The sequence below is a fragment of the Penicillium longicatenatum genome (genome assembly GCF_028827895.1).
Source record: "Penicillium longicatenatum strain IBT 33135 chromosome Unknown contig_6_segment0_segment0, whole genome shotgun sequence".
Taxonomy (NCBI): domain Eukaryota; kingdom Fungi; phylum Ascomycota; class Eurotiomycetes; order Eurotiales; family Aspergillaceae; genus Penicillium; species Penicillium longicatenatum.
Window position 1 is genome coordinate 1,677,155 of NW_026643123.1, and position 25,246 is coordinate 1,702,400.

Genomic DNA, 25,246 nt, shown 5'->3' on the forward strand with positions numbered 1-25,246 from the left:
GTATCGATTTCATGGAAACTTCTCTTACCGGTGCGTCAGACATGATAAAATCGTGTTTATGGAGAATCCAGTGACTCCCCCTTTTTCTCTACTTCCAGTTTCCCCTCTTCATTCACCAATTGAAGTATTTAGTTCGACCTTTACGTGCAAACAGAGCAAACACCTTGATCAGGTTAAAGTGTACACGTGACTTCGTGTCGCTATCGGGTTTTACTTCAACGCGCGCGCGAGTCGATCTACAGACTCGGTCTCGCTGAATTGACCAAGAAAGCCCCATGGCTCTGCTGCAGGATGTCTCTGCTGCACTACTACGAGACACAGCGCTCCACCAAACGCAGGAAAATATCCGACGAGAACGTCGATCTGGACCGCAAGGAGAGCGATAAGCCGCCACGAAGCCCCAGTCCGTCCACTGGGGTGGTGGATACATTTCCAGTTGACGAGGCTGAACACCCGCCTAAAAGTAGTCAAACAGAACTTGAAACCTCATTGCCGGATATAGAGACGGACGAGCAGGCAATTCAAGCATATGAGGCATCACAGGCTGCGGATGACGCGGAGTCAGGCTTGCAAGTGAGATTGCGTGACGGCGTCTGGAAGAAGGGGAAAAGCTCCATCTATGTCGATGCTTTCAACTTGGCATTGGAGACCGTGCTGGATGAAGAACCACATCTCTTTAGTGAAGCCGAGACGGAGGTGTTTACGCAATGGAAGGGCTTGTCCTATGAGTCTCAGTATCTGTACGTCCATAAAACCTTTCCTTGTATCAATTATTCAGAGACGTTAATGGTATTAGATATGTGCGGCTTTTCTTGCGCAAGACTTCCGCATGGCATCGGGTCAATCGACTGGGCTATTATTCCGACATCTCCGACTTGTCTGCAGTAGCCGTTGATCTTCAGTACGATCGAACACTGCCGAAAGTTGAAGATCAAGAGCATAGTGAATTGGACTTTGAAGGCACCTTTCGCTTTGCCGATGGGACATCAGAGATTAAGACTCTGGAAGAGGCATCGTCTCTTTTATTGCTCGATGAACTAAAGGGATTTGCCAAGGAGGCCAAGGTACAGGGCAAGAACAAGAAAGAGCTGCTGGCAGCTCTATGTGAGACCAGTCAAACGCAAACAGGCCTTGGGTTCAAGAACGAGGCAGACAGCACACAATCTGAGAACAGAGAAAGCCATTTTTTAGAGAAGATCTTGGATTACACGGGCGATTGCATCCGGCTCTCTTCTGGACCTCGTGCTTTATTCGAGCGCGTGCATTTGGTCTTTTATAGATCAACCGAGTGGACCGAGAAATCACTGACGACAATCATTCTGGCCAAAATATCGCGGAGAAACTTCCCTGAATACATCGTATGCCGATCAAATTCCATATTCCCATCGAGGGGAGTCCTCATGGAATTTGAAGCTGCTCTGCGGACCCAGTTTGATATTGACAATATCCTGGAATTCAATGGCCCCCCGAGTACAGAGTCATTACAACGCATCATTGATCTCGCTAATAAGTTTCATCCTCGCTGGCAAGAATTAACCAAAGAAGAGCAACAGAAAGAAGATTCCATCTACGACAGCGGCGAGGGCGCTTATCTGCGCCGATTTTCTCCCGCATGGGTCTACACACGGATCATCCACAAAAGCCTGCATCCACTGGGTCGATTCAAGGAACATAAACGTGAGCATGAGGTCCTCACAGAGCTCCTTGACCAGCGTTTATTCCACGCTGCTCGTCGTGGCGCCTGGTACCAACGTAAAGCGCTCCTAGAAGAGCACTATATGTGGGCCTTAACGCCGTCAGAAGACCGAAACGAAGAAAAACAACGCAAGTTCTGGAAACGAATTGCGCTGCGAACGTGTGAGGAAGGCCTGGAAGATCCCCTCTGTCACTTGATATACCATTACGATCTGCAAAAACGTATAACAAAGCTTGAAAGGGCCCTGAAAGTCGTTAAGAGAGAACAACATGATTTCGGCCATGTGATGCTGAGCAAACCGGCTGAACGGACAATCGAGGGAATCCGTATCGAGCGGGATGAACCCGCGAAGAAAGGAAAAGCTACAATATGGATTGACGAGAGGGAAGGCGGGGAGTGTCGAGTGGAAAGCATGTGCTTAAGCTGGTACCGTGATCACGGCTGGAAAGGATATCACTCCGAAGGAGGCATCGTTCGAACTCTGGTAAGTCAATTCAATCTTCCCTAGATGTAAATGGATGTGAGAGTTAACGCAGGTTCACAGTTCGGAATCCTCTTCTACGATATCCTATTTACTTACGTCCCCAACGTCTTCCAAACACCATTCCAAACCTGTCCCCTCGATCTCCATACAGACGTGTTTTACCCATCTCGGGCATCAGAGATCAATCACCGACTAGTCGAGATTACGAATGGCGACGCAGAACGTATCATCCGGGAAACTCATACCCGTGAAGCAGCTACACAACCCTGTGCTATCGGCATTGACTGGTCATTTGAACTAGAGGATCTGCTTGAAATTGGGCGGTGTTTCCGAGGTGAGGCACTGGCTACTATCTGTAAGGTCATGGCACAGGAATACCAACAGCGTGGCGGTGGTATCCCTGATCTCTTTCTTTGGAATCCTGAGACGAAGACTGTCATGTTTGCGGAGGTCAAATCCGAGAATGATCGATTGAGTGATACACAGCGGTTATGGATCCATATTCTTCTGTCTGCCGGGGTCCAGGTTGAGCTGTGCAATGCCGTTGCGAGGGAAGTGAGGATGGAGTAGGTGTTATGTCTGCCCTTTTCAGAAAATGCACATAAGATAGATCGGGATCTTCCCGAAGCATATACTTGATGTCTTTATAAATGTTACACGAGTGGATGAGCTTTGGCTACAGGCTACAACTTGCCTTTGGCAAGAGAAATAAAATCAATAGGCATGAAAGGGGTATAACTCGTAATAGTCTTCTTTTTATCTGGCGTATCTAGCCCATGAAATCAAAATCCTAGGCATAACCCAGCATTATTGCTCCATGACCACGATCCTCCAAAACCACAAACCAACACACCGTTAATACGCTTATGCGACAAGGGTGGAGGCGGTGGCGCTCTCGTAACGCCAGGTGGGGGGCAGGACACCGACGGTCTTGTAGTAACGGGACAGACGGTGGATGCGGGACTCGATCAGAATCAGGCGGAACTTGGAGTCCTTGTCCTTGCGGTTACGCTCAAGGTGCTTGCGGACAGCGACGGCCTAGAGATTACAAAATTTAGATCGATCCGCAATCAAGGACAGGGGGAAGGGTATGGCATACCTTCTTGATCAGGAAGTAAAGGTCCTCGGGGAGTTCGGGGGCGAGGCCTGTATTCCAAAATCTCTCTGTCAGTCATGTTCTTGACCAAGCAGAGGCTTAGCTGCTGGTGCATTTCTGCGACCAGAGTTATAGGAGAATGAATGGATCGTTGCAGGTATGACACTCAAGGCAAAAGAAAGTTTCGGTTCTTTGCTCGAAGACAGTTTCCCATACAATTTCACACGTTCATTTCATCCAATTAAAGGGAAGAGAGGGTTGGCGATGGGAGTCGTACCGCTGGACTTCAAGATACGGAGGATCTTGTTACCTGTTAACGAAAAAAATATTATTAGCGACCGTCCAAATCATCCAGATTTTGGCGCAACTCCATCGAGAAATCCATACCAGTGACAATCTTGACCTGAGCAACACCGTGGCTGTCACGGAGGACAACACCGATCTGCGAAGGGGTGGCACCCTTCTTGGCGAGCTTGCAGATGTGGTCGACAACCTGGTCGGGGGTGGTCTTCAACCAGGCGGGAGCGGTGCGGGAGTAGGGGATGGCGGAGGACGAAATGCCCTTGCCCTTGGAGTGAAGGCGACCCATTGTTGCTGAAGTGTCCGGCGAGGAGAGCTGGTCGGAGGTTGTCGAGGTGGATGAGGAAATCGAAGTTCTTCGAGTGGAGATAATTTAGAAAGGTCGGACGGCGGGTGTGTGTGGATCACGTGGCTCGCTTATTTTGCAGGAATTTTCTCTGGACTTCAGTTCCGCAACTTCTATTTAATGCGGAATGCCCGCCCAGGTACTTCTTCAACTGTTCTGGTTTTATGTTTTCTAGACAGTGAAGACGAGTCTCGCAGAGATTCCCGTTATCGCCAACATCATCACCATTGTCACAAATTCTATGATCGCCTCCGACTTACATCTAACAGGTCAGTTTTGCCTCCCTATTCCTTGTCAACAATCCCCCCTTTTTTTTTATGATGAAAAACACATTTATACTTTTTTTCTGGTACCTCTTATGTCAGAGGCGTGTCTTCGGATGCGTCTCGATGATCTAACTGGACTTCTGATCTCATTCAATACACTATGAAATGTTTTCATACACATGGAGAAGCTTTCTTACTGACTGCTCTCTAGACAACAGGATTCTCTAAAAGCAATACTAGCATAGCAACCAATGGATTTACACTTGAACTTTATTTCATTCCAATTTTATGTCATTCGATGATTCCGTATGAGCGGCTATGGTGTATTCATCAATGCTCTAGTGTACATATTATTTTCAACGTAGTGTCAAACTCATCTATGGGTCTGATCATCTCATTAGCTCAACGTCGAAGTCTCTTGGATGTCCGTCGAGTTTCGCTTGTCTGCGAAGCATGAATAACTCCGTCTGGTGTTGCCTTGCGTTTCTTTACAGTTTTCTTGACAATGGGCTTGCTCTCAAGCTCTTCCAGTTTGACGGTGACGTCCTCATGCTTGGGGGCTGTCAAAGCCATCGATGTCGTGACTTCAGTTTTAATCTCAACCTTTGAATCGTCTTCTTTCACAGCTACTTCTACCTTTGTTGCTGCAAGTCGATCTGCAAAGGACCGCAAATTGGCTGTGAAAAGCACACTTTGCGCCCATCCGGCCTCCTGGCCCCAGAGCTTGCGGAAGTGGTTGGCCACGGAATCATATGTTGCTTTTGTCAGGGACTTATGAGAGCCCTTGCCGAAGCGGTAATCTCGCTGGGCAATTTGCCATACTGTCAATCGAATTAGAGCCATGTACGAGCGCCAGGACTTGTAGCAACTTACCATGAGTATCAACGGGCACAGATTCGCCCCATCCCAAACCCATCAAGCAAACACAGTCTGCCACCTTGGGCCCAACACCTTGAAGTTCCAGTAAGCTCTCATGGGCATCTCGGTATTTTTGGCGACCTTCGGGTCTCATCTCATCACCCGGCTTTGCCTCTACACCGAATGCAGGGGACTCTGGGTTAGAAAGCCCATCCAACCATCCTTTCTCTCGCTCTTGAGACACCATGACAGCGGTCTGGTAAAGATACTTAGCCCGGTATCCAAATCCCAAGGTGCGGAGTTTGCCTTCCACATCCTTGCCAGCTAATGCCTCGGGTGTCGGGAAGTCGTGATAGGCGCGGCCCTCAATTGTAGCAACGAATGGCCCGTAGTGAAGACACAGCTTTTCCACCATCTGAGAGATGCGCGAGATGTTGTTGTTGCTACTGCAAATGAATGAGACCAAGGCCTCCCACGCATCCTGGCGCAGTATCCGAATTCCGGTGAATTGAGGAGCCTTTTTCTTGAAATTAGGGTCATCAGAGGACCATTGCGCATACAGATCACCCAGATTGGATGAAAGGTTAAGGTAATGTTTGATTATGCGAAGGGTGTGGTCGTCTTTCATGTCACTGGATTCTGTGTCTGATTGCGCGCGAAAGGGTAAATCCGATGCAGGTGGGGTTGGGAGAGATGGAGATGATCGAGATTGATAGGTGCGATAGTATAGATAGCTTGAATCTTGTTTCAAAGAGATCAGGCGCCCATAAAGGACGCATCGCCATTCTTCACTTTCGGCAATGTTGTGCCATCTGCATGGGGGTCAGCATTGTGGAAGAAAGTTACCTAATTGGGAGGAACTGACCGAAAAGATTGACCACAACGTAGAGTGGTATTAATACAGAGCTCTGACAAGCTGACCGGCAGCTTGCGCCAATCTGAGAAAGCCATCTTTTAGGAGTTTATTTGCTGCGCTGAAACCTTGACGCGATAGAAAACGATAAGGAAGTGATTCTGCCGCAAATTCCCGCTTACTCCTATTATGGAAAGCGGTGAACACAGTACCGCCCCGTGCAGGAGCTTCCAGTTTTCCCCTTCACTGAAGCCAGCAAGAGCTTCTTCAACTCCTAAGCTCAACATGAACGGCGACACTTATTCTTCCAGGGGTGAGTTTCTTATAATTGGCCATCAGGAATTAGGCTAACAATTGCAGACTCTGGTCGTCCTCGCGACTACTACGTAAGTGCCAACGTTACAAGTGGCTTGAATGCGACTAACCCATTTTAGCGCGACGAGCGACGTGATCGAGACCGAGGAGATCGGGGTGATCGGGCAGAGAGACCTGAGAGAGGAGAGCGACGACGATCGCGATCACCTCACTACGGCCCACGAGGCGCGCGTCGTGAGCCTGAAGCCAACTCGTATTCCTCCAGCCGCGATTACCGTGCCCGTGAGCGCGAAGACCGCTACTCGAGCGGCCGAAGAGACGACCGGGAATGGGATCGTGGAGATCGAGGAGATCGAGGAGACCGGGGAGACCGGGGAGGAGATCGTGGCGATCGCCGCCGTCGACCTGACCGACCCGACTTTGAAGACAGACCTCCGAGACGTGACCTCTTCGAGGAGCGCCCCCGCCGTGGTGGTGCTGGAGGTGGTGACCGGGACCGTGGAGACCGCGGTGGTGATAGAAGAGAGCGCAAGAGATCCGCAACACCCCCCCGGAGGAAGGAGCCTACACCAGACCTGACCGATGTCCCGTCAATCTTGGAACGCAAGCGTCGTCTGACTCAATGGGATATCAAGCCCCCGGGTTATGAGAATGTCACTGCAGAGCAAGCCAAGCTCTCTGGTATGTTCCCTCTACCGGGAGCTCCCAGGCAACAACCAATGGATCCCAGTCGTCTGCAGGCGTTCATGGACCAGCCTGCCGGTGCTACGGAAAATACCGCCCTCAAGCCATCCAACTCCCGCCAATCCAAGCGTCTCTTTGTCTACAACATTCCTCCTGGCACCACTGGGGATGCCATAATTTCGTTCTTCAACCTACAGTTGAATGGCTTGAATGTGGTTCACAGCGTCGATCCTTGTATTTCTGCCCAGGTCTCAGAAGATCAGAAATTCGCTCTCTTGGAATTTAAAAGCCCTGCTGATGCCACTGTTGCTCTGGCATTCGATGGCATCACTATGGCAGAGAGCGGTGATAAGGGGCTGGAGGTCCGGCGCCCCAAGGATTACATTGTGCCCAATGGAAGTGCAGACCAGGAGTACCAGGAAGGCGTTCTTCTCAGCGAGGTACCCGACTCACCGAACAAGATTTGCGTGTCCAACATCCCGTCCTATATTCCCGAAGAGCCTGTCACAATGCTGCTGAAGTCGTTTGGTGAACTGAAGTCATTCATCCTGGTCAAGGATTCTTCCACTGAGGAATCACGGGTGAGTACTTGTTAATGACCTATTCCTACGTTCATTACTAACTCCTTTAGGGTATCGCCTTCTGTGAGTATGCTGATCCCGCCGCGACTCCTATCGCTGTGGAAGGTCTCAACGGTATGGAGCTCGGTGACCGCCATCTTAAGGTCGTCCGCGCTAGTATCGGTACTACCCAGGCAGCTGGTCTGGACATGGGAGTCAATGCGATGTCGATGTTTGCCAAGACTACTTCACAAGATATGGAGACTGGTCGTGTTCTGCAGCTTCTGAACATGGTCACTGTCGATGAACTTCTTGATAATGATGACTATGAGGAGATCTTGGAGGATGTCACTGAGGAGTGTGGAAAGTTCGGAAAGGTCTTGAGCCTGAAGATTCCTCGCCCCAGCGGTGGCAGTCGTAGCTCCTCGGGCGTTGGGAAGATCTTCGTCAAGTTCGACACCGAGCAATCGGCGACCAATGCCTTGAAGGCACTGGCTGGCCGTAAGTTCTCAGACCGAACTGTCGTTGTTTCTTACTTCGGAGAGGAAAATTTCGATGTTGATGCTTGGTGATTTGGGAGCGGGTCATCTTTTCTAGTCTTTTCGTTTCTCTTTGCTTCCTGCGGGAGTCCAAATGTATCATAGCAGGTAGGCAACACAAACAAACCACGTCACGGCTTACTGTTCCGAGGATTTCCAGTTGCCTAGTATTTCGTGTTATGTTCACACCCATGGCCATGTTGACTGTATTCACTGTATTCACGGATGATTGACGCAGATAGGAATGGTTCAATATCGTGAAAGTATATCCTATCAATTGAAATAGTTTGTCATGTCACCCACTCCCACAATTCTTTTTCCTTTTCTCCTATCCTTCCTCTCTTCATTCTCCTTCTCTACGTGACAACCTTTGAAGACCAATTTACTCCACAGCCTGAGGCAGGTCTCAAAAACCCAGCAGCCATACCTGACTTAGGGGGATCAGCACTCTGCTAGGAGCACTGGCAATAACAGTGACGCATTGGATATCACCTGTTTTGTAGGGTCCCTTTCACCTGCTCCTGAAACTCAACAACATTCTGACAGTCCTCATTAAGTCCGAAAGTGACAAGGTCAGCCTCAAGTCTCTCGGGAATCTCCGTGAAACAGTCATTATTCAATTATGAACATCGATCCATTCATATTCATGCACTGAAGTAATGTCATCAAAGGTCTTTTTTACAAAAGTTTATACAAAGAATGCATCCTTTTAACTTTTTTAGAGAGAGTTCAAATCTCTCATCTAGTGTTGAGCAAGAATGCGAGCGGCAGCAGCCTCCGCGATAACCATGATGGTGGCCTGGATGTTACCAGTGGGAAGGTCGGGGTGGATGCTACCATCGACAATGAACTATAAAGACATTCATTAGTCTCAAAATTGTATAGATGCTGTTGAAAGAAAGAAACAACTTACCAGGTTGTCAGTTCCGTACACCTTGGTGTTGATATCCACAACGGAGGTACCGTTCTCACGGCCATCATCGGTACCAAGCTTAGCAGTAGTGGTGTAGTGCATACCGGGGGACAGAGTGGCGATGATAGAAGACACATTGGTGTAGGTCTCCAACTCAAATCCAGAGTTAGGCTCATTGAAATCATCGACGAGCGACTGAATGAAGGAACGAGCAGCTTGGCGGTCACCAGCAGTCTGCAGGTAAGGAGACTGCTCAAAAACAGTCTTCTGGTTCTCGTCAATACCCAGCACACCCGATGAGGTGAGACCGTGAGTCATGTAAGTGGTGACATCGAGAACAGAGTCAGCGTTGGGAGCACAGGATCCCTGGTAGTAGCGAGTAGTGCCGTTGAGCTCGTTGGAAGAGAACCAAGTCAGACGGTGCTTGCCCTGGGTAAGGATACCATCTCCCTTGTCGTAGAGGCTGATATCCTTGGTGTCGCTACCGTTCAGGATACTTTCATAATCGGGAACGCCGAAATCGCCATCAGTCTTGGCCAGGATGGTGAAGATGGGGTGGTCCTTGAGACCAACTCCCACGGGCAGATTGATCCATTCTTCCTGTGGAGGCACGGTGATACCGGCCTTCTTCGCCGTCTCGATCTGCTTCTTGGGACCAATGCCGGAGTTGAAGAGCAGACGGGGAGTACCAAGTGCACCACCAGCAAGAACGACACGGCCGTTGGGGGCAATGTTTACAATCTCAGTCTTGCCAGAAGCAGTCTGCAGCTCAATGCCAGTGACCTGGCTTCCAGAGCGCACAACACGGAGGACCTTGGTGTTCAGGCCCAGGGTGAACTTGTGGCTCTTCTGGGCTAGGGGAAGATAGGTGCGGACGGGACCAGCGCGCATCTGGTCCTTGATGTTCCATGCCGGGTGACTGTAGACCTGGTACTTCTCATTGGGCTGGGTGATCATATTGACCGACTTCCAGCCAAGGTTGCTCAAGAACTTCGAGAGGACATTGTAAAGACCCTGGTCATAGTACTTGTCATCCGCCGAGGGCAAGATGGTACCGGGATTGCGCTTGTACAGCCTGGCCGCAGCATGCTTGAGATCTTTCCACTTCCAGCCTTCGGGCCAATTGTTGTTGTCATCAAAGTCGTGCTCTGGCGGGTGAACGAAAACCATGTAGTTGATAGTCACTCCACCACCAAGCACACAGGCAGCATATCCTACAGTATCAGAGCATAGGTATTCATCCCACGCATCAAGCGAACCAACGTCGGCAGATAGTCCAGGCAAGTCGATTGAGGTCAGGTTCTCGTTCCACGGGAGGGTTTCGTTCGCGCCGGTTGCGACTGTTGGGCCGGTACCTTGTTCAAGGAGGAGCACACTCTTGCCAGCCTCGACAAAGCGCTCGGCAGTAATGATACCAGCGGGACCACCACCGACAACGATGTAGTCATAAGAGCCATTCTTGAAGGTGGTCGCTGAGCTCAGGGTTCCAGCAGCAGCCAGAAGGGCTGCTTGGCAGCCTCGAGAGAATCGCATTGTAAAACAATCAACAGATTGAAGTCGAAATCTGGAATTCCTTTCTACCGGGCGTGGATCCTTTTAAGAATCTAGTTTACATCCAGTGGCCTGTTGACATGGGTTTTAAGGCCGAAAACCGATCTTGGGAGTCTTCCATGGTGCCATTAATCCCGATCGTGTGGCTACCTTCCTGGTCTGGTTTAGAGTTGCTTACAGCAAAATTGAAAATGCTGAGAAAGCGGCTGACACTAGAGTATATGAAATCCTGGTGGATTCTGCAAGCCACTGAGCATAGAAAACTCCCAGGACCCATGCCAGAAGAAGAATAGTGTAAGTCCATCATTATATGTCAGCGCATGTTATCCACTCAAATATCATCAATGGCTCCACTCGGGACGCCAACGGCTTCCCGAGAGGCCGTTCTGTTCGACTTGCTCCGTCGGACCCATGTTTCGGACCGGCCGGTATCCTATGATACGAATGGGTTGAGTGGGGACGTTTCTGAAGAGGCAGGGATCATTGAGACAAAATCTCATTAACTCGACTTGCATTATCTGATTGAGATCACCGTTGTCCGGCTGTTCGTTCACCCGGAATAACTAGGCATTTTTGAGACCGCCATCAATGACCCTTGAAACTACCGAAATAAACATTGCTTCACACCTTATGCGGAACCTCAATTGCATATATTGAGCTTCCGGTCAAAAGCAGGGATGCCCAAGGTAATATTATTGAGAGACCGCGACAGCTGCTCCACCTACACTGGGGCTGATCGTGATCAACACTCGGCTCACACCGGAGATAGTAATGATCATAGAATAGACATGATCTTAGTTGCTTGAATTCCGGTCTTGCTCGGCAGAGACGGTTCGTTCGGCTGTTTTATCTGATCATCAGCCCCGCTCCGTATAGCCTATGAGGTACTCGTTTCGCTGCCAAACAGGTTTTTGGTCGAGTGGTCAGGGGCATTTGGTCATGCTACTACGCATAATTATTTCTTACTAGAGGAAACATGAACAAGATAATGGTCAGGGGCTTTTTTATCAGGGTTGTTGATCCAACCATACCCGAGCACTACTGAAGAAGAAGAGCAAGATAGCTTGATAGGAATTTAGAAGGTAGCCACGGACTATTTTTTAATTCTTCTAGGCCCATATGTCTAACCCGATGAATAGCTTGCTTCTAGGGCTTTAAACACAATATCTCACCTATTTTTGCCTTTCGATGCCCCTCCAGCCAGCTTCTCTAGTAGGGTTGCTATATGTTCTGACGTAGGAATTGAGTAGACACGTGATGTGACCATGTAAGCCTCTTCTCTCTCATCTTCCATTTCTCCAGAAGCAACTGATCCAATTCATTCATCTGGCTGAGATAGCTTCGTGACCAAACTGGCATTCACCATGTCGTCCGCAGCTAGGAATCTCCTCACACAGGGGAGTCACAAATCCGACCGGGACCCCGAACTCTTCACTCTGCAGATTATGATTCTTCGACCTAGCAAATAAACAAAGAATAAGCCAGAAGATTTGGTAGATGATGGTGAGGATCTACTGAGCATTTCAGGACGAGTAAAAAAGGAAACCTGGGAAGTTGCGCTCCCCTCACTGTGTGACGATCCCCAGACTTCAACCCCGCATTTTCTCCGCATGGAAATGCTCGGCGACTCCTCCCTTGATTTTCCACCCGTCAATCTATTCCGACTCTCCATTCACCTACGCTTTTCCATCCGACGCAATATGCGGAGCAAGGCCACTCCTTGGTGAGTACCCACACCGCCAATGCAGTGACAACCACTGATCAAATCACACAGCCAGGAATGCCGATGTAAGTGGCATCAAATAAGCCGAGCAGTGGAAACTAGCTGATTATACATTTCAGCTCGTCATGTGAAGTGTGAGTACATTCAGGATTCTTTAGTTGTCAATCTTGGAAGTACTGATCAATCTAGGCGATGGGCAAAAGCCGAAATGCCATCGGTGCAAGCGCACAGGCTCTTCTTGCCTCTGGCAGGCTATTTCTTCGAGATTTCGTCATGGATCTAGTGCCAGTGCTCAGTATGATTTTGCAGATGACCAACCTTGGTTACCTGCTGGTTACGGTGTGGAGACCCGAGTGCCTGTTGTATTCATTGCCAATCGCAGCTACTAATTCGATAACAGTGGATTATAAGTATATCGATGAGACAGCCGATATAGCTCAGAATTATTATATAGGGTATGACCCTACATCCCCCTCGGCATCGGAGAGACGCCGGAGTGTGTTCTCTGAGGATCGGACTTATGCCGAGTCGTCTACCCTCACCGAAACGGCCAAAGCAGCTCCAAATATATCCAATCCATTAGTGCAGTCACACGGGCCCGATACTAATCTGGGCTACTCACCATGTGCCTTGCAGCTGTCACCAGCAAATCAGTCACTGTCCGCTTCTCCTCACTTTTCACATTGCAGCCATTCCTCTCAAGGGTCGCGTGATTCCGTCAATCCAATTCACGGGGAACTACCCAACCTAGATGAGCATGAGGCCTGCCTTATGCGATATTTCGTTGTTGAGCTAGCGCCTTGGGTACGTACCTGAAGATTCTTGTAATACTCAGCTCATATCTTATAGTTCGATATTTGCGACGGGGAGCGCCATTTTGCTTGCACAGTACCTTTACGAGCTCGAACTTGTCCACCTTTGCTCAATGCCATCTATACTGCTTCGGCCAGACATTTGAGCCGGATCAAAAAACATTGGCGTGGGAATCAGGTATATTATGGAGGCAAGGCCTTACCAAATCTGACGTCGGAGACAGCCATCCATTACCACAACGAGTGCATAGCCCATTTCGTTTCACTTTCAGACCACTCGCGGGAGGCCCAGGATGAAAATCTCCTTGCCGCGGCTGTAATATTACGTTTCTATGAAGAGGTAGATTGTAAGTTAGCTTTACTTTGACAGATTTGCTTGCCGCTAACTCCGATCAAGTTCCTGCTATGGGCCAGGACACTGAAAGTGCACTGCGGGGTATCCAAATCTTTCTAGAAGCTCAGATCATGCCCGCAGTATCTGGATACGGGCTGCGCCATGCAGCTTATTGGATTGCCCTGCGACAAGAAATCACCACCGCATTTAGCAAACAACGAACCTTCCGACTCCCTTTGGGACCCTGTGAGCCATATCGATCCTTTGAGCCCGCCGATGACTACGTCTGGGCGGACAGGCTAGTGATTCACTGTGCCGATGTACTCCAGTATTGTTATGGGTCCGAGGAAGACCTGCCCAGGGACCGACATCAGTCGAGCATGGGAATTCTGCACCAACCAGGAACCGACATGCGCCTCGCACGCTACGAGGAGCTCGTCGCTTTTGAAAATCTCTGGACTGAGCTAGGTCCGCCCAGTTTCAAACCCATCTATTCCCGAGAGCCTGATCGCTCATGCGGTGAGGTCTTCCCCGAGCTGTGGTACCTGAACAACTGCCATGTTGCAGGCCTCCAGTTTCTCGAACTTGCACGGATTTTGCTCACGGTATACAATCCCAAGCTGCCCCGTCTCGGTCCCGGTCAGCGCACAGTAATGCGATCGGTGGATCAACAAGTGCGGTCGATTGTTGTGCGGTTATGTGGGATTGCGCTCTCTAATGAACATAGTCCTCCTGGTCTGGTGACGGCCTCCGCTGCAATTGGAATGTGTGGAGATCGGTTTACCGAGAAATTGGAACAGGAGGCTTTGCTTGGTGTTTTGATTCAGTTGGAGGACAAGCATGCGTATCCCACTTCGAGTGCCCAGGAATCGTTGAAAGTAGCGTGGGGTTGGGAGGGGTACGATGAGGAGTAATGCAGCAATGAACGAAACATGTACAAGTGAAATCCATATCTCGCGATTTAAATGAGGAGAGAATCTCCAAATTGGTCATGTTCAATCATGTATTAGAGATCGGAGAGAAAGCATTCGCCGCAACCTACCATGTTCAGTAATTTCGATGAACTGTATGTACGGAGATCAAAGTGCGGGGAAGTGGAGTCGCCAGGAAAGGCATTCGTCGCCGTCGAACTACTCAATCAAGTAGAATGCAAACAGCACATCAGTCTTCTCCGATGAGGGGCATATGCATAATCTGGAATCTTAGCTATATAAGTCTCGCTCCAATCCATATGGTTTCTGGTCTATACTCTCCAAGCCCTCTATAGAATCAATTCCTTTCACCATGACCGAAAAGCTCCAAGTTGCCGTCGCCGGTATTGGCCGCATGGGTAAGACAATACTTCAATTCCGCCTTGATTGAGCTAATGGATGAAAACTTCTAGGCATGCGCCATGCCCGTCACTTCGCAACACTGACGCCCCGTGCCGAGCTCATCGCCGTCTGCTCGCCCGTGCAAGCCGAGCTAGATGCCGCGAAGAACGAATTCAAGGGTGTGCGCACCTACCTTGACTACGACCAGATGCTGTCTCAGGAAAAGTCTCTCCAGGCCGTTGTCGTTGCTAGTGCGACTACCGTGCACGCTGAGCAGGCAATCAAGGCCATTGAGCGGGGATTACATGTTCTCTGCGAGAAGCCCATTAGTACCAGCCCGGAGATTGTAAGGACAAACCCCAAAGAACACCAATATCTCGAACCACTTTCTAACATTCTATCTTCTTTGGATCTAGTCCCAATCAGTGGTCGACACTTACAAGAGATCCATCCAAAAATTCCCCAACCAAAAAGTCATCTGCGGATTCTCCCGTCGCTTCGACGCCTCCTACCGGGATGCACACCGACGCATGGCATCCGGCGACATCGGGACCCCCTCCGTCTTCCGCTCGCAGACATGCGACAAGCTCGATCCAAGTGGATTCTTCGTGGCCTATGCCGAGTTCTCGGGTGGTATCTTTGTGGACTGCTCGATTCACGATATTGATCTGGCATTGTGGTTCTTCGGCGAGGATACCAAGGTAAAGAGCGTCACTGCTATCGGTATCACAGCCGTGCAGCCCGATCTGCGCAAACATAATGATCGTGATAATGCGTTGGGCATCATTGAATTCTATGTAAGCATCCTTTCTCATACCAGACAGACCAGATGCTCATTGGACACCAGGGCGGCAAAATCGCCCAACTCTACTGCTCTCGTATGATGGCGGCTGGTCAAGAAGACTGCACTGAAGTCTTTGGTACAAACGGCAAGATCGCTGTCAACACGCAGCCCCAGTTGAACCTCGTGAACCTGTATGAGTCGACTGGTATCCGACGCGAGATTCCAGCCGATTATTATGGACGGTTCCGGGAGGCGTTCATCACCGAGGCGAATGAGTTTACGGCTTCTTGTTTGGATAACACTGCCCCGCCGTTGCGGTTGGATTCGGCCGTGAAAGCCGTTACTATTGGGTGTGCCTTGCAGGAGTCATTGATCACCGGGAAGAAGATCGAGTTTTCGGAGAATGGGGCTCGGGCGAAGCTGTAGGTCATTCTTTTGATTTAAATGGTCAACGGCTTGTTTATAGAGTGTCGATTTGTTTTCTTGTTCATGAGTATACTTCTTTTGGCCATAGACTCCCAGGAGATAAATAGAATGAACTATGATACAGCACATGAAACCCAATTCCTGAATTCAATACTGAATACTTTACTAGAAATAACTCTGGTATATTTTAGCGGCCTCGATAATGGATTAGCGCTATAGAATCAGGTTAGTTTGGCGCTGTCTCAGTTCGGCTCCACAGTGCTAAGCCTCACAGCCTTACGAGCACAATCGCCCTCCCCTTCCCACTTCTCTTTTCTTTGGATTTTCTTGTCTGCTGTTTCTTCTTCTCCCAAATCAGAAGTTCACAAAATGCAAACCTCCAATCTCCCGACCGAGAAGGTCGACGCCGAGACCACGCCCAGGTCAATCAAAGACACCGACATCCTCCAACCACTACAGTTCCTTGTCGCCGCCCGTCGCGGCGTCCAAATGGACCCTTCTTTCAGTGCGATCAATATCCCGGAAGACAGATACATAACCTATAACGGTGACTCGGGATTCGAGTCACAAAGTTCCCGGACACCGTTCTGGATCCGATGCGTCATCGCCCTGGGATATATGCATAATGTGTAAAAATTCTCCCACCAAAACAACAATTTCCAGCAAGCATCTAGCTAATGACAAAATATAGTTCCAAGATTGGATTAGTATTTGTGGTATTTGCAGAGGCAATGAATATCTCCCGTGATACAATGCGGGATAGTCCCAAAGAATTAAAGAGAAAGCCACTCCTTCAAGATGTTCTCTGGTCTTCATACTGGACGGTGGGGGCCATTCTGCTCCTCTTTCTTTCGAGGGTATACGCCAAACGACATATGGCGAAGAGGATCCCTCCCCACCTGGATCCATTGTCATATCAGTCCCAGTTCAAAAGTGCTCTGGATGAGCAGGGGTGGCAGTATCGCGAGATTGTTGGCCGCTCACTCAAAGATATGGAGAAGATCTGGTCCAAGGATCGGAGTCAGGTTGAAAGGTTTCGGGTGGAGGGGCTCATGGATCCGCCAAGTGATCGTGCTTATGATGTGGTGGTTATCTTGCGCAAGGAGGGCAAGGTCCAGATGTCGTTTCGGGCGCCAGAAGAGGGTATGCCATTACCTGCTGGTATTGTTTTGACGATTGCTGATAAATAAAGAGTCCGCAAGTTGGAGCAAAAGAATTGTACCTCTGCTGAATGTGGTCGTGAATCTGGCTGTGTTATATTACATTCCCACGTTGTTCCCATTTTTCATCATAGCCCAAAAGCCAATTACGGAAATCCTATGGACCAAAGCTTGAGTTTTGGTTTCTGAGCCGGCAGAAGGGTCAGAGAAGTATAGATTTCAGGACTCGAAGTGGAGTTCATGTCCTCACCCAATCGTCACATCCCGCTCCTGCAAATCCTCACTCCTCGAACTAGACCCAACATAAAATGTATACCTCCCCTTCTCCACAATCCACTCCATATTCAAATAATACCCCATCTCCTCCTGCGGGACTACAAAAGTGACAACTTTCGACCGACCAGCCCCAAGACCAACCTTGGCAAAACGAATCAGCCGTTTAACGGGCAACTCAATCGTCGACAAACTCTGCCTAAAATAAAGCTGCACAACCTCCTGTCCAGCGACGCTCCCCGTATTCGTGACAGTAGCCGAGACTTCAAACGCTGGATCTCCCCCATCCGAGGCCTGCTTCACCTCAACCTCCGAGATGTTGAACGAGGTATAGCTAAGCCCAAATCCAAACGCCATCGGTGGCTCAATCGTAAGGGCAGGAAACTGCCAAGCAGATGACCCATGGATTGGGCTCCCAGAGCTTCCTCCGTGGTTATCGGATGGTAACCAGTTATAGGCGACGGGGAACGCGCCATTCGCCTGCGGGAGACTGATAGGAAGTTTGCCGCTGGGGTTCACCTGCCCGGAGAGAATCTCCACAACCGAGTCAGCGGTATATTCGCCCGCCAAGAACGTGTGGAGGATTGCATTTGCGCGGAGGGTCGAGTTGTTCAGAACGAATGCTTGTCCGCCGCTGAGGACTATGATCGTAGGAACGCCCGTGTCGAGGACGGCATCTATCAGTTCTTGTTGGAGACCTGGGAAGCCTAAGTCGGCATGTGTGAAAAACTCTCCATCTGTACGTTTGTCGTAGAGGGGATCGCTTGCGTAGACTGACAGTGAGCCTACAGATAGGATGGCCAAGTCGGCGGAGTTGGCTGCCGTTACCGCGCTGGCTATGCCGGTGGAATTCGATCGGTCGAGGAAGTCTACGCCTGGTTCGTGTATGACATTTTGGGACCCGAGGGCGTGCTGCAGGCTTTGAAGGAGGGAGTTGCCGTGGGTTTGATCCGCTGTGCTGTGGGGTGCGTAAGAACCTGGATCGATGATCGAGGCATACGGTCCTAGTACTGCGATGGTACGGGATTTGTTTTCTCCCAGGGGGAGAAAACCATCGTTCTGAAGCAGTACGATTGATTCGCGAGAGATATTGCGCGCTGCTTCGAGGTGCGGTGGCGCACGAAGGATCTTGATAGCATTTTCAACTGAGGGCAGAGGCGAATCAAAGAGACCAAGGTTGAATTTGAGCTCGAGAATTTTAAACGTAGCATTCGATACCAGCGCTGTAATCTCAGCGTCGTTGGTTACATTGACCAGCGTTTGTGTGGCAGACTCTTCTCCCGGCGAGAGTTCCATCTGCATGCCTGCCTTGACGGCCAAGATCGCCGCATCTTGAGATGTCTGGGCGATTCTGAATTCCCCTGCCAAATCATTCAGGGCTCCAGCATCAGACATGATAATCCCCTCAAACTTGAGATCGTCTCGAAGAACCCGTTGGAGCATGAACTTGTTCGCAGACATTGGAACCCGATCAAGGCTAGAATAAGAAACCATCAACGAAGCAGGATTCCCCTCGGAGATGATCCTAATAAACGGAGGCAGCATATCGTTGTAGACATGATTGATGCCCCCATACTGATGCGCTGTGTTGATGCCGCCAGCCTCCCAGCCGTAAACAAAATGCTTAATTGTGGCTGCGACCTTCATAAACCCATTCTCGTCTTTCTCTTGGATGGTTTGGACGTATCTCAAGCCGAACTCTCCATTCAAGTACGGATCTTCGCCATATCTAGATGTCGAATCAATACCAGTCTAGGAGGAGGTGAGTGTCGAAGAAACTCACGTTTCACCCACACGGCCATATCGAGGATCCGTCACAACATCCAACTCCGGTGACAAAACCCAGTTGATACCGATTGCCTTGCACTCTTCCCGGATCGAGGCGATAACCTCTCCATAGAGGGGAACATTGAACGACGACGCCATAGACAATGTGCCGGGGAACAAGGTCCCGTTGAACAAGTAGATTCCATTGATGGAGTCCGTTACAAGAACATAAGGAATTCCCAGACCTGACGCCGTCTGGTTCTCTCGAAGCTTGTTCACTAGCTGTAAGGCTGGGAGAGCGGGATTGAACTGATTGCCATATCCTGTTGGCATTAGATTAAGCCTTGAAGGACAGGAGATCAGGCCCAGGTACCTATATTGCCATCTTGTGCTTCGTTGAAGATATCAAATTTTGTCTTGTTGAAAGACATGTTTCCGCCAAGTACCTGGCGGATGCCACCAAGTTGTTTTACCTTTTCGGACCATGACATTCGCGCAAGAAGATCTTCGGCTCGTTGGGTTGAAGTGCAGGAAGGATCCTTGTAAATATCTCCATTGTTTCCACAAATCGTGCTCATGGCATGTTGAGGAAGTACCGTTAATAGAACAGCTGTATAGTCGAGTACCCTCATATTGTATAGAAAGGAAATTACGGAACGGCCCTGAAAGCCACGAGAATTCGACTCGTAGGAGATTGAATTTGTCTTGAAATTGATGCCCAGGCTACAACCTACCAGGACACAATACCTTTATATACGTAAAATAGATTTTACTTTCAATAACTCAAAAACTCGTGGTTCATGACGCGATATGGTGCTATAATGAGGGGGAAGCTTCAACAGCCTATAGTATTAGCGAGAATCCGACTCCCGCCGACTGCCGTCCAAACAGCACGGACGTGGAGAAAAGGACGGGGTAAGCTAAAGCCAAGAAAGCTGGAAAGCGGAGTACATATGTTCTTAGCGGTCATTGGAGTCACTTCCAAGGTTCATCGAGCTCTACCAAAGATATTTGACTAAGGAAATGCCGAAGCGCTGCAATTGACTAACACACGGACAGACGGCCAAAAAAGAACCAAATGCCCAAAAGAAATTAACGAGAAAATGAGCGGGTAATAGGGCACACAGAAAGCGGGCAAGAACAAGAGATGGCGTAGCAAAAAGTACATCACAAGAAGTTAATAAAAAGAAAAGGTCTTAAGCAACCCCCGCGGATCGTATTATTCAAAACCATTCTTTTTGCGATGCGTGGGCCCATCCAGTGGAAGATAAAGTAGAGCAGCGCGTCAAGGAGATCAGAGGGAGTGTGATGTGAGACAATAAGGAAAAAAATATCAGAGAGTGAGAGAGTCGAGGGTGGGATGGGGAATCAGCGGGCGTCAATGGCAGGCGTGAGAGTCTTAGCGAAGGGAGAAACCCTTGCGCTTGCCTCCCTTTTCTTCGATGGGTCGGCCGCTCTCCAGGCGGGATTTCTTTTCGTCTAGCTCCTGGCGCTGCCGGTCGAGCTGGTCCTTCATCTCGCGGTGTCGGGCATAGAGTTCGTCTTCGCTCTGTTTGAGCTTGCTTTCCTTTTCCGATACCTTTTGCTGGAAGACCATCTTCATTTCGGCTTCCATCTTGGATAGCTTCTGCTCGTGCAGGTTGCGCTCCTCCTCCTGCTTGACGGCCGGGTTGACCTCCTTGAACACGCTCGGGTCCTGGGCAACACCCATCTGGGTAAGCTTGTCCGAGCGGTAGTTCTCGTATAGGAAGTTGTTGGTGTGCTCCTTGAGCTCCTCCATGTGGGTGCGGATCAGCATCTGGCGCAGCTTGACAAAGTCACAGTGCTCCTCGTTGTCGACCTCAATGATACCCCAGGGGTAGCTACGGCCACGCACACGACGGCCATCGGCGGCGGTCACCTCTGAGTTGGCACCAACAACGGCGAACGGCACCTTGGACATGATCTCGTTGTTCTCGGCAATGGTCTCCTCGTCATCAAGCTCATAGCGGGGGCCCTCGAAGATCTGGATGGAGTGGTGGGTGATATCGGCCAAGATCTATTCAATTGTTAGAAACGGATTTTCTCAGGGTTGTAAGATGGTCAGACGTACGCGCTCCTTGAACAGGGCAACCTCCTCGTCGGTCAGGGTATCGGCCTTGGCGATGACCGGGATCAGGTTGACCTTGGTATGCAGGCGGCGCATCACCTCAATGTCGAGAGGCTTCAGGGAGTGGCCAGTGGGCTGGATGAAGTAAACGCAGGCGTGGATGCGGTTGTCGACAATGTTGCTGCGGTTGACCTTGTTCTCGGCCTCGAGGTATGTGTCGTAGCGCTGCTCGATGTTCTCGACAATGGGGCGCCACGAGTCGTCGTTGTTGACAAAGTCGCCGAATCCGGGGGTGTCAACCACGGTTAGGCGGAGACGCACGCCGTTCTCCTCGATATCGGCGCTGGTCGACTGGATGGACACGGTCTTGGGAATGATGTCGGCATTGGGGCCGGTGCGCTCCTTAGGGGGTACAGGGAAGTGTTGAACAGGGTGTTGACAAGGGTAGACTTTCCAAGACCGGATTCACCTTTTTGTCGCGTTAGTCATTTTCCTCCGGGCCGGATTGCGTTGGATCTGTTCACATACCGACCACCATAACATTGAAGTTGAAACCCTTGCGAACACTCTTGCGGTGCCACTGGTTGGGCAGGTTGGCGAATCCAACATATCCGGTAAGCTTGCGGCGGACAACGTTCTTCATATCGGTTGCGGCCTGAGCAACGGCCTTCGGGTCACGGGAGCTGACGGTCTGGGCGATACCCTGACCCATGGGGTTGCTGCGCTCGACGAACGGCGACTCCTTGCCGCTGCTGGGCGTGGGGGAGTCGTGGGATGCGATGGGGGAACCATTCGCAGGTGGCGGCGAAGCTAAACATCATCTATCAGTCTTCGATTCGGTGGATTGCATGAGCTCTGTTTAGAGAGCTGGCGCTTTTCCGCCCCGGGGCCGCTTACACATGGCGAACGATTAGACGAGGAAATAGGGAGAAGGCAACACTAAAAGAACCCCTGACGGTAAATTAAATCATCAGCATCTGCATTGATATTCTAGTGGGGTCCATTGAGACTGGGGAAAGATGGGAAAAAATCTCAGGTTGGATCAGAGATGGTTAAGGAGGTCATACCTGGACGAGGAAAAAAAGGGGCGTGTCCTTTTTTTACAGAATGATATCAAAAAAACAGAAAGCGAGTGAAAAGAAGAAAGCTTCGAAGGCTTTGAAGAGAAGGAAAAAGGAAAGGAGTTGTTGGAGAGGAGGGAAGTGCCAGTCTGGGAAAGAAAGGGGGGGGACGTGTCGAGGTGTTCGGGCCAGCTATTCTGGAGTGGGTTTGGATCGACCCGCGCCAAAATATACGTTGGAAAAAAAAAGGAAAAAGAGATGCACCAATTCAAATCTATATATGCACTGCAATATTCCAAGGGAGCAGTTTCGGGGTCCAACTGCATTTGCATGGCTCTTTCACCAACCTCAGTCCTAATTACTATTGCCGCGTTTCTGCAAAAGAATGTCCTGGTCGCTACAGGGAGTATACTGCATGGTCTAGAACAAATCAAGTTAACTGAAGCCCGAACAGGTATGAGCCCGTCAAAATTGAATCCCCAAGCTTTTCTGTCCTTCCCCAACCCTTCTATAGGGCTGTCGTACAGCTATCAATCTCCGGGAACGAGGTTTCTAAGTACGGGAGGTCAATAAATGAATGGATCAGGGGTTAAACGGGGGAAGTTCTCACGTGATACTCCACTCTACACCTGTGGGTCCCCAAGATCAGATGACTGGGATACTACAAACTGGTCCATTGAGATTAAAGTCAAGAATATTCATTTTCATAGAAACGCCATCCTGTATAAAACACAAGTGTAGATGAGGCAAGAGATAAAACATAAAGGGAACTAGCTGTACATTTATTAGCCGGTCTTGGTCTTCTTCTTCGGCCGCGATTCAGCGTCCGATCCAGCTCCTTCATCACCGGAGGCATCGCCCATCTCTTCGTCGCTGTCGCCACTGCTCTCGTGATCCTCATCAAACTCTTCGGCCACGTCAGACTCCGAAGATGCGTTGAAGTCCTCGTCAGGGGAATCCGAATCCTCATCGGCCGAGCCACGATCAGCCCGGGCGCCTTCATCATCGCTGGATTCCATCATCTCATCAGGGTCAAGGGCTGCCTTCAGGAGGCCGGAGGCATCTTCGGTCATCTCATTCTTAATGCGAATACCCTTGGCCTTGAAGAAGTCCTCCAGAGGTTGTTGCTCCTCACTAAAAGACAGCTATATTAGACTTGACACGCAAAAGTAACGGATTGCTGAGTCACTTACCGGTTGATATTGCTGAACTGGTGTTCGCCCAGACCGCCCTTCAGGGTCACGGTGATATCAAAGGTGCGGCTGGCCGAGACCGCACCTCCGACACGCGACATCGTCACTATCGCCACATTCTCCATTTGAATGTAGGTTGCCGGTTTGGGCACAAAGATCAGGCTCTTATCCAGGAAGTACAACAAACCCTCATTGGCCTTGATGGAACACTTAACTCCATGATGGCCGTGGTGGCTGACGAAATCTTTGGACGGCATGATGACCTTCTTGCCCGACAGGCCCCGGAAAATTTTGGTCACCACCTGGTGAATGGGCTCCTCGTACTGTGGTTGCAGCTTATCCTTGTATTGGGTGTTCAGCAGATCCTCGGTCATGTTGAGCTCGAGGCTGATCTCTTCGTCCAGCTTCAATTGCATCACCAGGAAGGGATAGCGGGTCTGACCCTGGCGCAGTGGAGGGTCAAGACCCAGAACAATGAGTGTGTGAGTGTCGTCATTCTTGGGGAGCAAAAAGAACTTTTTGATGGCGGTGTACTGGATTTTGTAATCGTAGGTTTTTCCGCGGAGTCGGAAGGACGATTCGTACATATCAATATCGAAACGACCACTGAGAAAATAGTTAGTAGAGAACTTCTAAAAAAAGGGGACAGAGACCGACCGAGGCGTAAGATGCAGAACATCCAAAAAGGTCGCAAATGTGTCACCAGCCACATCACCGATCTCAGCCTTGTCCATGAGAGTCTCGTAGAAGAGGTTTGCAGCGTTCTGTTCCTCCACTTCTTCCTCATTATCTTCATCGCCCTCAGCATCCTCGGCCTTCTCCTTCTTCGAGACGGTGCCGGGAATGTAGAATCGCATTTCAACCAGCTCGTCTGGACCTGCAGCAGCTTTGCGACCGCGGTTTTTGGTGCTTCCAGCCGGCTGGGCATTGGTACCATTCGTGTCCGTAGCGGAGAGCGCGAACTCCACCGCCACCTCGTTCTTTCCAGCCAGGTTGGTGTTAGAGATTTCGGAGTATGGGACCTCAAAGGCGGGTCGGTTCTGCACGTTGAAGGAAAGCTCGGCCTTGGTGAATTCTGCCTTGCCCCAATTCCATCCTCGCAGGGCGTGTTCGCGGTTCTCAACGTTGATACCGTACCAGATCTTGAAAGCCTTGGACAACCGTTCAAAGTCCTATTGAATCCAATGCGTTAGTAAGGCCATTTCACCACGGCGTCTCTTCCCATACCTCTTGGTCAAAGCCATCCAGCTGGATCACACCGGATGATCGCGACAAGATCCTCAACTCAAACCCTTTCGCTGCGCGACTCCACTGAGCGCCACCAATGTTACTGCTGTCCAGGGTGAAGGTGTCGCCTCCGCCTGCAGGGCGCCATCCCAGACCACTCTCTGCCAGCTTGCACTTGCCAGCATTGTTGGAGAGGTCAAGGTGGATGTTGTCAAAGCTCTCCCTGGAAGATGGTCAGCGCAGGAAGTTCCCGGGGTGCTACAAGGGGGATGTACATGGTGGAGAGGCTCTCGGAGTTGTGGTGTCTGTGTAGCGTTGAAATATGACAACTGGGGTTAATGGGTCGAATGAGAGGCGTGGAGGTTAGGAGGGAGGATGGGTGTGGGGAGAGGAGGTTAGATAGCTCTCAGAATTTCTCGGATTCTCGCGTTGTCGCGCGCCGCAGAAAGGACCACTTCATCCCATTTACGGACTAGTGTTGTTGCCTAAGGTTCATTCGGAACACCAATCATCGGAGGTCCGCAACCAAATACATACCCTCTTTGTTCATATAATCTTGATCGGTTTTCATTCATGAACATACTTGCATCTGAGCAATATCACTCATTTTGATTATATGTAGT

At 50.0% G+C, this 25,246-nt stretch overlaps 11 protein-coding genes across 11 annotated transcripts; 5 read left to right on the forward strand and 6 right to left on the reverse strand.

The window, feature by feature from the left end:
- Window positions 1–291: 291 nt before the first annotated feature.
- N7484_008820 (fanconi-associated nuclease 1) lies at window positions 292–2,750 on the forward strand (the record flags this gene model as incomplete). Its single annotated transcript, XM_057119207.1, has 3 exons — window positions 292–740; window positions 797–2,180; window positions 2,241–2,750. 3 exons carry the CDS (start codon window positions 292–294, stop codon window positions 2,748–2,750), a joined length of 2,343 nt encoding a protein of 780 aa, XP_056968762.1.
- Window positions 2,751–3,037: 287 nt separating this feature from the next.
- N7484_008821 (40S ribosomal uS15 domain-containing protein) lies at window positions 3,038–3,931 on the reverse strand (the record flags this gene model as incomplete). The annotated part of the gene is made up of 4 exons (XM_057119208.1): window positions 3,038–3,218; window positions 3,280–3,326; window positions 3,554–3,586; window positions 3,664–3,931. Coding segments are annotated over 4 exons (522 nt in total), but the record flags the coding sequence as incomplete, so codon positions are not given.
- Window positions 3,932–4,590: 659 nt separating this feature from the next.
- On the reverse strand, window positions 4,591–5,997 carry N7484_008822 (8-oxoguanine glycosylase OGG1; the record flags this gene model as incomplete). Its single annotated transcript, XM_057119209.1, has 3 exons — window positions 4,591–5,009; window positions 5,062–5,858; window positions 5,912–5,997. The coding sequence occupies 3 exons, from the start codon at window positions 5,995–5,997 to the stop codon at window positions 4,591–4,593; spliced, it is 1,302 nt and encodes a 433-aa protein (XP_056968764.1).
- Window positions 5,998–6,184: 187 nt separating this feature from the next.
- N7484_008823 (splicing factor u2af large subunit) lies at window positions 6,185–8,030 on the forward strand (the record flags this gene model as incomplete). Its single annotated transcript, XM_057119210.1, has 4 exons — window positions 6,185–6,212; window positions 6,260–6,285; window positions 6,334–7,479; window positions 7,530–8,030. 4 exons carry the CDS (start codon window positions 6,185–6,187, stop codon window positions 8,028–8,030), a joined length of 1,701 nt encoding a protein of 566 aa, XP_056968765.1.
- A 709-nt stretch (window positions 8,031–8,739) lies between these two features.
- N7484_008824 (putative cellobiose dehydrogenase) lies at window positions 8,740–10,443 on the reverse strand (the record flags this gene model as incomplete). The annotated part of the gene is made up of 2 exons (XM_057119211.1): window positions 8,740–8,847; window positions 8,911–10,443. The coding sequence occupies 2 exons, from the start codon at window positions 10,441–10,443 to the stop codon at window positions 8,740–8,742; spliced, it is 1,641 nt and encodes a 546-aa protein (XP_056968766.1).
- A 2,958-nt stretch (window positions 10,444–13,401) lies between these two features.
- Window positions 13,402–14,244, forward strand: N7484_008825 (uncharacterized protein; the record flags this gene model as incomplete). The annotated part of the gene is made up of 1 exon (XM_057119212.1): window positions 13,402–14,244. One exon carries the CDS (start codon window positions 13,402–13,404, stop codon window positions 14,242–14,244), a length of 843 nt encoding a protein of 280 aa, XP_056968767.1.
- Window positions 14,245–14,614: 370 nt separating this feature from the next.
- On the forward strand, window positions 14,615–15,853 carry N7484_008826 (uncharacterized protein; the record flags this gene model as incomplete). The annotated part of the gene is made up of 4 exons (XM_057119213.1): window positions 14,615–14,660; window positions 14,715–14,989; window positions 15,060–15,440; window positions 15,491–15,853. The coding sequence occupies 4 exons, from the start codon at window positions 14,615–14,617 to the stop codon at window positions 15,851–15,853; spliced, it is 1,065 nt and encodes a 354-aa protein (XP_056968768.1).
- Window positions 15,854–16,222: 369 nt separating this feature from the next.
- N7484_008827 (uncharacterized protein) lies at window positions 16,223–17,043 on the forward strand (the record flags this gene model as incomplete). The annotated part of the gene is made up of 2 exons (XM_057119214.1): window positions 16,223–16,482; window positions 16,545–17,043. The coding sequence occupies 2 exons, from the start codon at window positions 16,223–16,225 to the stop codon at window positions 17,041–17,043; spliced, it is 759 nt and encodes a 252-aa protein (XP_056968769.1).
- A 216-nt stretch (window positions 17,044–17,259) lies between these two features.
- On the reverse strand, window positions 17,260–19,631 carry N7484_008828 (uncharacterized protein; the record flags this gene model as incomplete). The annotated part of the gene is made up of 3 exons (XM_057119215.1): window positions 17,260–19,015; window positions 19,070–19,376; window positions 19,427–19,631. 3 exons carry the CDS (start codon window positions 19,629–19,631, stop codon window positions 17,260–17,262), a joined length of 2,268 nt encoding a protein of 755 aa, XP_056968770.1.
- A 764-nt stretch (window positions 19,632–20,395) lies between these two features.
- Window positions 20,396–22,043, reverse strand: aspB (septin AspB; the record flags this gene model as incomplete). The annotated part of the gene is made up of 4 exons (XM_057119216.1): window positions 20,396–21,091; window positions 21,146–21,591; window positions 21,671–21,952; window positions 22,040–22,043. 4 exons carry the CDS (start codon window positions 22,041–22,043, stop codon window positions 20,453–20,455), a joined length of 1,371 nt encoding a protein of 456 aa, XP_056968771.1. The 3' UTR covers window positions 20,396–20,452.
- A 945-nt stretch (window positions 22,044–22,988) lies between these two features.
- Window positions 22,989–25,204, reverse strand: N7484_008830 (FACT complex subunit POB3; the record flags this gene model as incomplete). Its single annotated transcript, XM_057119217.1, has 5 exons — window positions 22,989–23,337; window positions 23,397–24,002; window positions 24,054–24,568; window positions 24,624–24,846; window positions 25,161–25,204. 5 exons carry the CDS (start codon window positions 25,202–25,204, stop codon window positions 22,989–22,991), a joined length of 1,737 nt encoding a protein of 578 aa, XP_056968772.1.
- Between the last annotated feature and the right edge of the window lie 42 nt (window positions 25,205–25,246).